The sequence below is a fragment of the Apiospora hydei genome, assembly GCF_038363865.1.
Source record: "Apiospora hydei strain CBS 114990 chromosome Unknown utg000002l_segment0_segment0, whole genome shotgun sequence".
Taxonomy (NCBI): domain Eukaryota; kingdom Fungi; phylum Ascomycota; class Sordariomycetes; order Amphisphaeriales; family Apiosporaceae; genus Apiospora; species Apiospora hydei.
The window spans coordinates 3437924-3450087 of NW_027117361.1; the positions used below are offsets into that span (position 1 = coordinate 3437924).

General features: G+C 53.3%; 4 protein-coding genes across 4 annotated transcripts; 2 read left to right on the forward strand and 2 right to left on the reverse strand.

Moving 5' to 3' along the window:
* Positions 1-1199: 1199 nt before the first annotated feature.
* Positions 1200-2339, reverse strand: PG997_001084 (uncharacterized protein; the record flags this gene model as incomplete). The annotated part of the gene is made up of 3 exons (XM_066805399.1): positions 1200-1622; positions 1683-1835; positions 1890-2339. 3 exons carry the CDS (start codon positions 2337-2339, stop codon positions 1200-1202), a joined length of 1026 nt encoding a protein of 341 aa, XP_066675172.1.
* A 2382-nt stretch (positions 2340-4721) lies between these two features.
* Positions 4722-7301, forward strand: PG997_001085 (uncharacterized protein; the record flags this gene model as incomplete). The annotated part of the gene is made up of 5 exons (XM_066805400.1): positions 4722-5420; positions 5489-6079; positions 6211-6476; positions 6536-6899; positions 6954-7301. 5 exons carry the CDS (start codon positions 4722-4724, stop codon positions 7299-7301), a joined length of 2268 nt encoding a protein of 755 aa, XP_066675173.1.
* A 1148-nt stretch (positions 7302-8449) lies between these two features.
* On the forward strand, positions 8450-10540 carry PG997_001086 (uncharacterized protein; the record flags this gene model as incomplete). The annotated part of the gene is made up of 3 exons (XM_066805401.1): positions 8450-8534; positions 8899-9956; positions 10016-10540. 3 exons carry the CDS (start codon positions 8450-8452, stop codon positions 10538-10540), a joined length of 1668 nt encoding a protein of 555 aa, XP_066675174.1.
* Positions 10541-10851: 311 nt separating this feature from the next.
* Positions 10852-11867, reverse strand: PG997_001087 (uncharacterized protein; the record flags this gene model as incomplete). Its single annotated transcript, XM_066805402.1, has 2 exons — positions 10852-11558; positions 11618-11867. The coding sequence occupies 2 exons, from the start codon at positions 11865-11867 to the stop codon at positions 10852-10854; spliced, it is 957 nt and encodes a 318-aa protein (XP_066675175.1).
* Positions 11868-12164: the final 297 nt, after the last annotated feature.

Here is a 12164-nt window from a genome sequence, read left to right on the forward strand (position 1 = left end):
CTGGTCTCGTCTGGGGATGGGCTGAGATCCCGAGAGGGGCCCATATTAAAGTCGTCATGTACATCCACACCATGCTGGGCAGAAAAAGTACTTTGGCTCCGTCTGGCCGTGGTGATTGGCCGGGTGACGACCTGCATCGCCGGGGTGGGGTCCTCACCTTCCGACTTGCCCGTCTTTGGTAAAGAGGCGACGAGAAAAAGGCGAGCGATTGCGATTGCCTGCAGCTCGAACTGAGATGCTGGTCACTGCAGCGGTGCCGAAGAATGATTGGCTTGGCCGGATGGCGTTTGGCTACCCAGACAAACTACTGCGCCTTTCCCCCTTGGGCCTTAGTGCGAGCGCACATTCTGACCCTGCAGGAAGCTTTTTAGTGCCTGTTGGCCCGGATCAGAGTCGGATCTTTGTGTGGGAGTGTCCTTCCTGTCTTGACTCAAGTGTCAGGACTCAGGAGCGACAAGCGCGTCTATTTCCAGCGCTGCTGAAGCATGGAGGCTGCCTTTTTCGTTTCTCCTCAAAATGGCATGTTCCGTCTAGCACGCCGTCCCCGTCCGAACAGACAAGACAGACCGGTCACTGGTCAGACAAACAGACACGGAGTACTTGCAAGTATGTACATGTCACATCCAAGGTTTTTTACTGCATGCATCCCGTAACTGCCGGTGTGTGTGCCGTGTGCTTCATCCGACCTCATCGTTACGTACTTTACGGTCAGTCAATCAATGCAACCATGCTCCGTAATCATTTCGGTGCATTCGTTTCACCGATACAGGACCTTGACAGCGACCCACCTTGGTGCCGACCTGGTTATTGCTTTGAACCTCCAGCGGCGCGTTCTGCGGTTCCATGTAGAAAAAATCGCGGTAGGCTGAACGCGAAAGACAGTCGCGTCCTTTCCTTTGAGGACACCCACGACTAACTCCATAATTGCAATGCTGGCTGACCAAACTTCTCGCACAACTCTGTACCTACATGTTTCCTGCAACTTACTCCTTCGTTCGTGACCATGGGGTAGACCAGCTTTAAGGAAAATAAAAGGTCCTGACCCTACTCAGTTGATCTATTGCCGTGGTAGTTCTAGAAGCTGCTGTTACACGACGCCACAAACTCTAGGGCTGTCTAACAATGGCATGCCGGGATGTATTCATGGTATACCGTCTGAGCCTGCCTTTCCCTCTCCCGTCTGATCTCATGAATTATCATTATGTCTCGTTGCTGAACCGAGCAGAGTCATCCGAATTCTCTGTTCCTCCGAATAGCCCACGGAACCCAGGTGTTTCCATCCCGGACGGGCCGCGGGTCCTGCCGTAGTGTCTGCGGGAGTGATGACCGCTTCTTGACGCAACACGACGGACAGGGGCTGTGTGTGGCACATGCAACCGACTTTGATGTCGAGCTTCAGGCAAGTTTCGCGGAGTCTGAGGCTGCAATGAAGCTGGGAGCGAGTCGTTGTAGACTCTGACCCCAGGAGCCGTGCCCATTGCCTCTCGAGAAACACCTAGCCCGCCACTCTCACGTCGCGTTTCCAATACTGAATGACTGACCGAGGCCTGAGTAAGGGAATGTTCAGCTGACTCTGCAAAATGGTTCGCCGAATCCAAGGAAGAACTTAAGCCATGCTCCGCCTGCTTTATCAGTCAATCACCCAAGCGAAGTGCTCTGTTTAGGTTGGGGCCTGGGCTTACCCGGATCGATGTAAGCGTTTCGGTTTGAGCTCCTTCTGATGATGAAGAGAAATCGAGTCTCGCCATGGGAAGATCTTGGGCGAGCTCTTCCGGATGACCCAGCGATGCTTGATCATACATTCGCTGAACGGCCACTGTTAGTCTGACAGGCAGCTACACGGTGAATAGTAGTGGGCATACGAGTGGGAGTGACAGCTGATCAGACACTGTTCTCTCGCTAACAGAGAACGGCGGAGGCAGTATCACAGTACTTGATTTAGGCCCTCGCCAGTCTCTTGAGAGAGATGAGGTATACGACGACGTGCTCTGCGAACTTCCAGACGCCTCATGCGATGTCGGCGCCTCCATTGTCGAAGGAAAAGAAGTGAACTTAGGTGGCCTGCGTGGCGGTAAACTGAATAGCTTGGGGGTGTCGAGCTGGCAGCGTCGTTTGGGCGTCTCCGTGCCACCTTGCCCATTTGTGCTTGCGGGATTTGGTGTTTGAGGAGTGGCGACAAGCGATTCCTTGATCGCTGCACCGCCATGCTGATGTGGGCTTGGAGATCGTCTACTGCGATCGTCGTGGCGGGCAAGATATCTCTTGAAGCGACGGCGGGTCTCGAAATCCTTGACTTCGGTCATAGTGACCGAGATCGCAGTTGGTGGAAGTCGCAACATGGCTATTGTTAGTAGTAGCACATATCTGGAAGAGGTTCCCAGCAGTAAGGCACCGGTTATTGGATTAGCATTCGACCGCGTCGTCTGATGCCGGGCCGGACGAGCGGACGAGCGCGAAGCTGGCTATGGAGATGGATTGGATATATCATCCTACAACTAGGTACGGAGTACAATTTTCCGGATTCTGAAATGCAAAAGGCGAGCAGCTGCTGTCATTAGAAGACGCGGACGCATGTGCTGGTGACTGCCGGGTGCTTCATCATGCTGCTCCTTCCAAGGGAGTGGCCAAGAAGGTATGTAGATAGATGGCGGCCGCCTTGGCTGGAGCGACTTAAAAAATCATATGCTCCAGAGCACTTGCCGATATCTCAAATTTCAAATCAATCAAGTCCTACGTCCTTAAGCATGCGTAACTTGCTGCTAGACATGCTTGTACAGTGCTGCCCTTCGCACTGGAAGCTTGGAAGCTCTGTTTCTATACAGATTTCCAACAGACTCGAGAATACATGAAAGTCAAGGCGAATTCTGGTGTCTACCAATCAATAATTGGTGCAAATATAGGTGAGATATGCCATCTTTCTCACAAGCTAACGCTTAATTGCACGTCACGTCACGTATACAATCACCTTGGCCCCCGTTCGCGAAACCCTTATAGGACATTTGTCAGAGTTGAGTTCGTTCCTGCATCTAACACAGAAACATCAGTGCAGATTGGTTCCATGCATATAGCCAGTCGTATTTGTAGTGGTAATGTTTCATGGCCTTCGGTTCGATGCGAACCTTGGAACCTTGTCCGCTCTGTCCTGTTTGCCTTCCTACACACTCACAGTCCTCCGCGGCATCAAGTGCTGCTTACCTACTTGGTACGGGCTACGGCGGTCAGGAAGGGTCTCGAATGGAAATTCCTGTGCGCATTATATACGTACATGTATTTTTCATTTTGGCCTGTGCATCTAGGTACATGTAGTAGTATATAGGTAAGCAGAGGTGATAAAGACATTGATGAATTCTGTCATTGCGTCAGGTCGCCTGAGGCCAGCCAACCTGTCAGCTGCGGGCACAGGTCAAAGGCAATTTATGAACCTCGTAAGATCCATTGATTTGATGATAGCCGTGAGCCCTTGACCGACGGGAGCTAGCAGAGGACCGGGCACCAATCAAAAGACCCCACCCGTCCCCTCTCCAGTTTCCAGCCTGCCACCTGCGCAGTAAGTACAGTAGCCAGTAGCTGCTGAGTTTGGCGCAGTCGAGGAGAGGGCGGGCACTGCCTGACTGATGTATTACCTAAAGAAAGGAGAGGCACGTCGAGCTGGTCAGGCCTGTCAATCCAATTGTCCGAACCAGTGCTGGCTTATTGCAAATGCAGCGACCAGCGTCCTCACCACCCGCCGACATTCGCCAATTTGGCCAGGAACCGTTGACCTCGTATTTGGGTTATTGAGCTGCTGCTGTGTGGGCTATCTCGCTCTGCCTTCCACGCGGTCTAAACCGAAAAAGACGGTCAATCTTGCATTTGCCCGGAGAACCTCAACCTCGAGCTGTCCTTGCCTGGAGCCTGGCGCTCCTGGTACTGCTCCTGGTACTCCAGTCCGCCCAGCCGTTCAGTGCCAGGTAATAGCACAGTGGGCGGCAGGCAAGACTGATATCGCACGTTATCGTATGCGTGCTGCACCCTGCACCCCGTGAATTTACTGCACTGTACTCCGTACGCTGGACTGCTTGTCAGACAACCTAACCTACCTTCTCTATCCCACTCAACTCGACTACCTCACTACACACGTGGGTGCATCTGTTGTACCTGACATCGCCAGGTACTGGCATTATTCTGTCTCTTCCCCCACCAGCTTCACTCGTTCCATCCTTTTGTGTTGTCGTCCATCGTTTCTTGTTCCTAATGCTCTCACTTCGACCGGCTCGGCACTGGAATACACCGCAACCGCACCACCACAGCCCATTGCGGTCCGCGGTTTCGCCCAGTCGAGCCACCCTTTTCACGATTCACCACTGAAGCCCGGCACACCGAAGCTATCGCGGCGACTCTCTTCCCTAAATAATTTTCGATTCCCCCCCTGTGATAAGACTCTCGTCGCGAGTCAACCACCATCCCTTTCAACGACTGCCTGCCAACGCTTGGATCCCTATAACTCGAACAGCCACCTCCATCACGACTGCTTTTATTTGATTGGGCCCTCCTTCACGCTTCGCCCAGACGCCCAAGGACTGTGTGGGTTGACTTTGGGTTCTGCTGTCTGATCCGTTTTGCCTGGGAGAAAAGTCGCCTACGGACAGCCACCGCGGATCCGCCCCAGCTTCTATTCCACAAGCCCGACACATTAGACTTTCTCATCAGCACTATCCTAGCTAACAAGACCATTCGCCGCCATGAATAACGACCTAAGTCTTTCTCGAGCCCTTGGCGGCTTACGAATCGCGAACCCTGACGACGCCGAACCCGGCCCTCAAGAAGCTTTGGCTGAACGTGACGAAGCTGTCCAACCTGCCGTTTCCCGTCAGACAACTTCTAACAGTGTAGCTCCGCTACAAGGCCCAGACTCACAGAGCCCGATTCAGCCCCAGAGCCAGCCCGAGCCCCAAGAGGGCAGGAACCAAACCGTCGACCCCGGCCTCCCATATCCAGATTCCCAGGGGCAACTCTCGAACCCATACCCACACCACACGTCTCCGCCATATTCTGGCCCGTCTGCGCGGCCTGGTTCCGGTATATACACGGCTGCGGAGCGAGACCAAGCGGCTGATTCCTACAAAATATTACGGTCCGAGGCATCCAGGACCTCCATGTATAATATGCCCACAAGACAGGATTCTCGGTCAAATCCCAACTATACAACAAATCCTGCGGCTGCTCCCACGAGGGAACCCAGCCATCGAGATCGATCCTACAATCCGAACAGACAAGTCCCACCGGCAGCAGGCGGCGGCCCTTGCCTCCTAGGCGAAGCTCAAGGGGGATGGCTGGGGGATACGCATCAATACCTGGCATTCCCACCGTCCCGGAGCCTCGAGGTCCAATTCGGCCTGACCTTCCCATGTCCAACAGCAGCGAGGATTGGAAAGACAGAGGTGCGGCGGTCAGTACTCGGAGAGAAATCGACGCAAATGGAAAGACAATCGTAAAAACCGTGAAAAAGGGGGTCCGTGACTTCTCATTTGGTCGTGTCCTCGGCGAAGGATCTTACAGTACAGTCTACCTTGCTACCGACCGACAAACGCTCAAGGAATATGCCATCAAGGTTTTGGAGAAGAGGCATATCATCAAGGAGAAGAAGATCAAATACGTCAACATCGAGAAAGATACTCTGAACCGACTCACGGAGCATCCGGGTATTGTCCGTCTTTACTATACCTTCCAAGATGAGAATTCGCTCTACTACGTGCTGGATTTGTGCAACAGCGGAGAGTTGCTAGGTGTACTCAAGAAGACGGGGACTTTTGATGTTGAATGCGCAAGGTTCTTCGGAGCGCAGATTCTCGATTCCATCGAGTACATGCACTCTCGAGGCGTTATTCACCGTGACCTCAAGCCCGAAAATGTTCTCCTTGACGATTCTATGCATGTCAAAATCACTGATTTTGGCACCGCTCGGCTACTCACAGACCCCCGTGCACCGCCGACTGCTGCTGGTGCTGGTGCTGCCGCTGCTAGGCCGGACGACCGTCCTGGTAGAGATAAGCAACAGGATGATACAAGAGCCGAGTCATTTGTTGGCACCGCTGAATACGTGAGCCCCGAACTGCTTCGTAATAAGAACGCTTGTAAGGCGAGTGATCTATGGGCTTTCGGATGCATCGTCTACCAACTCCTGGCTGGGCGGCCACCGTTCAAGGGGGTTCCGAATACCTGACCTTTCAGAAAATCGTGGAACTCGACTATGGGTTTCCTCCTGGGTTCCCTCCAGCTGCCCAGGACTTGATAGAACGTCTTTTGGTCTTGGATCCCGAAAGACGACTTACCATCGAACATATCAAGAACCACGAGTTCTTTGATGGCCAGACCTTTGGTAAGCAACTGTGGAGAATGAAGGCTCCACGATTGCGTCCGTATGCACCACCTCCACAAGAACCCAAGATCATCAATCTCAACGGCGGCAACTCGCCTCAAGCTGCCCCGCAATCACGGTTGCTCCAAACCAACAACAATGGTCTGAACGGCTCAGCACGCGCTCCCGGGCGCATAGTCACAGATATCCCCCGCCATCACAGCTGGATATTGAATGGTCTCCCGTCTTGAATCGCACAAATGAGAGAATATTAAGACTTGGCGACCTATTGGTTATGTCGACGCCCATTCCGAACAGTCCACATGCTAAGAGTGGTGGCGAACATGGAGAGGGACACCGGAAATTTGCTCGTTTCTTTGGAGGAAGCACAACAAAGAAGAGGCAGCGCCTTGTGATGATTACTTCAAGTGGCCGGATCGTACTGGCCCCAGCAGGGGGCGACGAGAAGAAGGCAAAGCAAGAGATATCACTTCTTGCGCCAGATTGCGCCTGGAGAACCCAGATTGATGCCAAGGGACAGACAGTCTGGTGTGTCGACTCGGTAAGTTATTCTGATGATTGCGCTCCATTTCACAGTCCTATTATACTGACCTAGAACAAGTACGGGATGCACTATACCTTCGAGGAACCCAAGGCTGCGAATTCTCTTGATTCTTCGAGGCCCACTGCCGACGACTGGATTGAAAACTTGGAGCAGGCCAGAGACATGGCCGCCTCGAACAACGGCGACAACGGCTTTGGTGACATGTCGTCATCTATGTCGAGTCCGGCCAGTACGTTCGGTGGCACTGGTGCTTTGAACTCGGAGGGCTTTGGTATCAGTGATAGGTCGCACAGGAATCATCTCAGCAAGAGCCAACTGAGCTTGGAGGACACAACGACAAGCAAGCGCAATCGGTTCAGCAAACGGCAATCCAAGCAAGGGCTTGGTCCAGCATTCTGAGTTTGAACCGGGGATGGTGGTGGTTTCTGCTGCGCAGTAGGTACTGGCAGTGCCTTGGATCGAGAGTCACGGATCCACTTCACTTTATTTTCTCATGTTCAGCGCAGGCGTAGCAGGTTCTGGCAGCACTCTTGATGACCGGGGAGAACAGGGAGTCTGGCTAGCAGTAGTCTAGCAGATGACAAAATGTTGCCCAAACACGGTATTAACAGAGGTCTCCCGAAATCACTTCTTAACTGGGACTACGGGGTTCTTTTCTATCTATCACAACCCCTTCAATTGCATTTTAATCAACATGGTGCCTGCCTCATGAGGCTTGCAAGGCAGCCGCATTGAATTTTGTCTTGGTGGGACGGATGGAACAAGACGGGGAACCTGTAGCAAGACCGCATCTTCTTGTTTCTTTCCTTTGTCGAGGGGCGGTCGAGTAGAGGGCAAAGTATGAAGACGTCCCTGGGGGCCATGGTGCTAAATATCCCCAGACCAGCATTGCATAGGTATGGAGTATTCAGATAGGACGATCAGGAGACGGCTCAACTCCATGGTTTCAGACTAGATGAAGTGTAGGCTTATTATCTACATCTACATAGCTACGGCACTCAGGCTCCCCATTCAAATACACATGGAAGAGGTAGCTATCTGCATATGTATAATAGTAATCTGCCCATTGATGTCCAACATCCATCCATTGCCAGAAGACAACAAGAAGGTGAACAAATGTACCTTGAGTACTTTAGGTACCTACTTGATGTAGGATTCTGCGTACAGCACGGGCCACGAGAGTTGACAAGAGACCAGTCAAACAGAGCCTCAATAAGTAAGTTGGCTCCACTTGTTGTCGTCCAGCCTCATGTTAGGCTCCAACACCAATCAAGACGACAAACCGCCAGCAGCAAGTCGCGTTTGGCCGGGGCCCAGAGAGACGAGACCGACCAAGTTCTCCAAAATTTCTCGATCGCGAACTTGACTTACAACCTCCGGACCAAGAGCCCATCGTCGCACCGGCCAGCACAACGCTACCCAACGCTGCGTACGCTACGGCTTCCTGTCTCACCAGGCAACGAACAAATTGAACATTGCCAATCCCCTCTTATTATTCTCCTGCCAATTGTTTGGGTCGTCTCGTCGCTGCATGCTTGGCCGCCAAAATGCAGCCCGCTTATCGTCAGTTCCCGCAACAGCAAGTGCCACCTCGCACTCCTCACTCGTCCGGCCCGCGACGTGGAGGCATCGGTATGTGATGTGGTCTCCTCTAGATTAATTCGCCTTGGCCTTGGGCTTGGTTGTGGAATGCATTCACTGCCTATCTCGCTCGTCGCCGCATCTAAGTTAGCGACACCCGGGCGCAACGAGAACAAGTGGAAGAAGCCGAGCGTGGTGTCCGCGCCGCCAGTGCGGTCGTCCCGATTCGACACAAACGCGCTATAATCCGCCTTTCACTGGCTTTATATGATGAGCATGTCGCGACCGTTCCTCAGACCATACCCCACACAGAAATTCACGGCTCCACAGATCATTCAATCAATAGCCCAACTAGTACCAGGGTACAGGTCTTGATCCTCTGGAATCCATCTTGTCCTTTCTTGCCTTCATGCAGATGCAGCTCCAGCCCGCCATCTCCATCACTACAGCCCTGTCCGACCAACCGTCTACCACCGCCTCCCCGAGCTTACCCTCGCTAACTATTCGGTCATGGCAGGCCCTATGATGTCCTCGGGACCTCACCCCCAAGTTCCCTTGACCCAGGCCCAGATGGCACAACAGCAGCAGGCCGCCGCGATGCAAGTCGAGATGGCGAAGCGACGAAGCCGCAAACCCACTGATAAGAACCTCCCCGACAATATCGACGAGTGTACCATTGGTGAGATGGGCCTCAAATACAGAGAGCTGCGCGACTTCGAGCGGCGGCTTGACGCGACCATGACGCGAAAGAGATTGGACATTGTAGATTCCGTCAACAGGAGCGTGAAGGTAAGCCAAAAATTGCACACCCGGCTCAATTGGGAGCTCTCGTTAACGGGCAGTCGGTTCAAGCGATGGAAAACGCTGCGTGTCTGGATTTCCAATACCGCCGAAGACCAGCAGTGGCAGAACAACGACCTCAACGTACCCGCTTTCGATTTCAGCTCGAATCAGGAACCCACCTATCGAATCAAGATCGAAGGTCGCCTTCTGGATGATGACGACGACGACATGGACAAGGAGGATGCCGACGATGAGGATGAAGATAGTAAGATGGACGAGGACGGTGCTGATGCCAAGTCTAAAGCAGCCAAGGCGCCCAAGCACCGCTTCTCCCACTTCTTCAAGGCTTTGGCAGTCGACTTCCCTGCGAATCGTAAGGGCATTGATCAGAGCATGGAGTGGAAAAAGCCAGAACGAACTGGTCCCTCGACCAACCTCCCGGCTTCTGCGGACTTTGACGAGTTAATCTTCAAGCGCAGCGGCGACGAAAACATGCACATCGTCATCAATCTGACACGCCATGAAGTCCCAGAACGTTACGCTGTCGAGCCCGCTCTTGCCGACATCGTTGACAAGACAGAAGCCACGCGCCAAGAAGTCGTCATGGCTGTGTGGGATTACATCAAATTCATGGGTTTGCAGGAGGACGAGGAGAAACGCAATTTCCGATGCGATGACCTTCTCAAAAAGGTATGTTGATGTTGCTGACAGAGTATCCGGGTTCGATTTACTAATTGAGGGACACCTAGGCCTTCAACATCGAGACGGGCTCTATCCCCCTCCTATACAACTACATCACCCCCCAGTTGAAGCCTCTTCCGGCCGTCAAACTCCCTTACACTATTCGGGTGGACGAGGAGTTCCACAAGGACCCCAAGCCAACCGTCTACGACATCCGGGTAGCGGTAGATGATCCCCTGAAGGAGAAGATGGTGACCTTCCTCAACAATCCTGGATACGCCAGCATGCTCAAAGAGGTTGCTCTGCTTGACGACCAACTTGCCACGATTGTGCAGGCCATCCACGTGTCCAAGTCAAAGCATGCCTTCCTGTCTTCGTTAAGCGAGGACCCCGCCACATTCGTCAAAGACTGGCTCAGCTCCCAAAAGCGGGATCTCGACATTATCATGGGCGAATCCATCAGAGGCAGCGGTGAGCATGCCACGACTGGTGATGAGTGGAGGATGGGTGGCAAAGACAGCGTATGGAACACCATCAACGCGAAAGAATCCGTTACCATGTTGTTGGCGAAACAACCACACGTTCCACGCTAAAGTTTGGCACCTGGTTGGGCAAGGAGCACTGATTTGATGTTTATCGTGGGAAATGGGGAGTTCTCGGCGTGTTTAGTCTATGCTCGATTGTGTGTGCGTCAATCACGATACCCAAGAGGGCATGAGTATTCGTTTGTGGTTTATATCTGCTGTACTATTACACTTGAGGAGAGCACTTGCCACCTACAAGATCCGTCTGGCTGAAGGAGGCCGTGAGGTGGCTATTGAATAAGAACATATTCCGCCAGACTTCTTGATACATGCCTGACCGTAGTATACCACCATTTGACAGCATCGGCCCTTTCTGCCGACTATTTCATGAACTCGGCAGCCTGCTCCTTGTGCTCCTCGCGCCATCGACTCAGCGGCGGCCTCCCGTTGATGACGTCGCCGGCGCTCCATGCCATGCGCTTCTTGTCCATCTCCTCGGTGACCTCGTTATCGGGACATATGACCCAGAACTGCTTCTCGGCCATCTTCCTCTCAAGGTACTCGACGACGTCCTCGGGCCACCAGGGCGCATCGGGCTTCTTCTTGCCGCCGTCGGCGGCCTCAGTGTCGCGGCCCGCGCCCGGTTGACCACCCGCCAGGCCCGTCCACGTCCACCCGGGCACGAGGAGGTGCACCGAGACGGTCGGGTGGTTGGCCCGCAGGTCGTACGAGAGCTGCTCGGCTAGCGACTTGACGGCCGCTTTCGACGCGTTGTACGCCGGGTTCCCGGGCGGGTTGGTGATGCCCTGCTTGGAGCCCGTGATGACAATGGCGGATTCCTGTGCCTCTGCCCCCGAGGTTGAGGACGACTTGATCAAAGGGAGGAGGTGGGTGATGCCGTGGACTACGCCGAAGATGTTCACGTTGAGAATTTTCTCAAAACCTTCGGGCGAGTCGAAGCTGTGCTTGGCTCCGGTACCTGCGTTCAGGGCCAGGAGGTTGATTTTACCTTTTTTGTCATCCCGTATTAGCACATGCGGCAAGAACTTGCTGGTCTCCTCGCTCTGCCTCCTCTCGCGCCATAATACTACTCATCGCATATCGCATGATGTGCTTCAATTGGAGAGGGAAGAGAGAGCTGCCTACCATCAAAGTCCTTCTGGATCTTCTCCTTGAAGTCCGACCAATCCACCGCTTTGCTAACATCCATCTGGTAGGTGGTGGCCACGTCCGCGGGGATTTTGGCCAACAACTCGGCGTTCCAGTCGGCCACCAGCACCTTCATGCCGTAGCCGGCGCATTTCTTGGCCAGGGCCAGGCCGATGCCGCTCGCCCCGCCGGTAATGACGGCCGAGTTGCCGGTTTTGAAGATCGCAGACGATGATGAAGACGCCATTGTTCTTCTTTTTCTTGGGAGCTTTTTTTTCTGGCGTGTTTGCTATGGAATTATTGCAGAGCTTGGGCAGGTTGTCTTTCCCCGGTTTTAGGGTAATTATAGTAATCGCCGTAGGAGTTGGAGACTGACTGTTCCAGATAGTCTTTAATACTTAATACACCTGTACATGTGAACGTCAAACTATATGAGGAGTTGCCCCACTCGGCACGCATAGGGGCCTGGACTTGCAGATATGACATACATACCCCGAATCTATGCGCGTCGAGCCTGGAAACAGACATAGAATCTCGATGATAT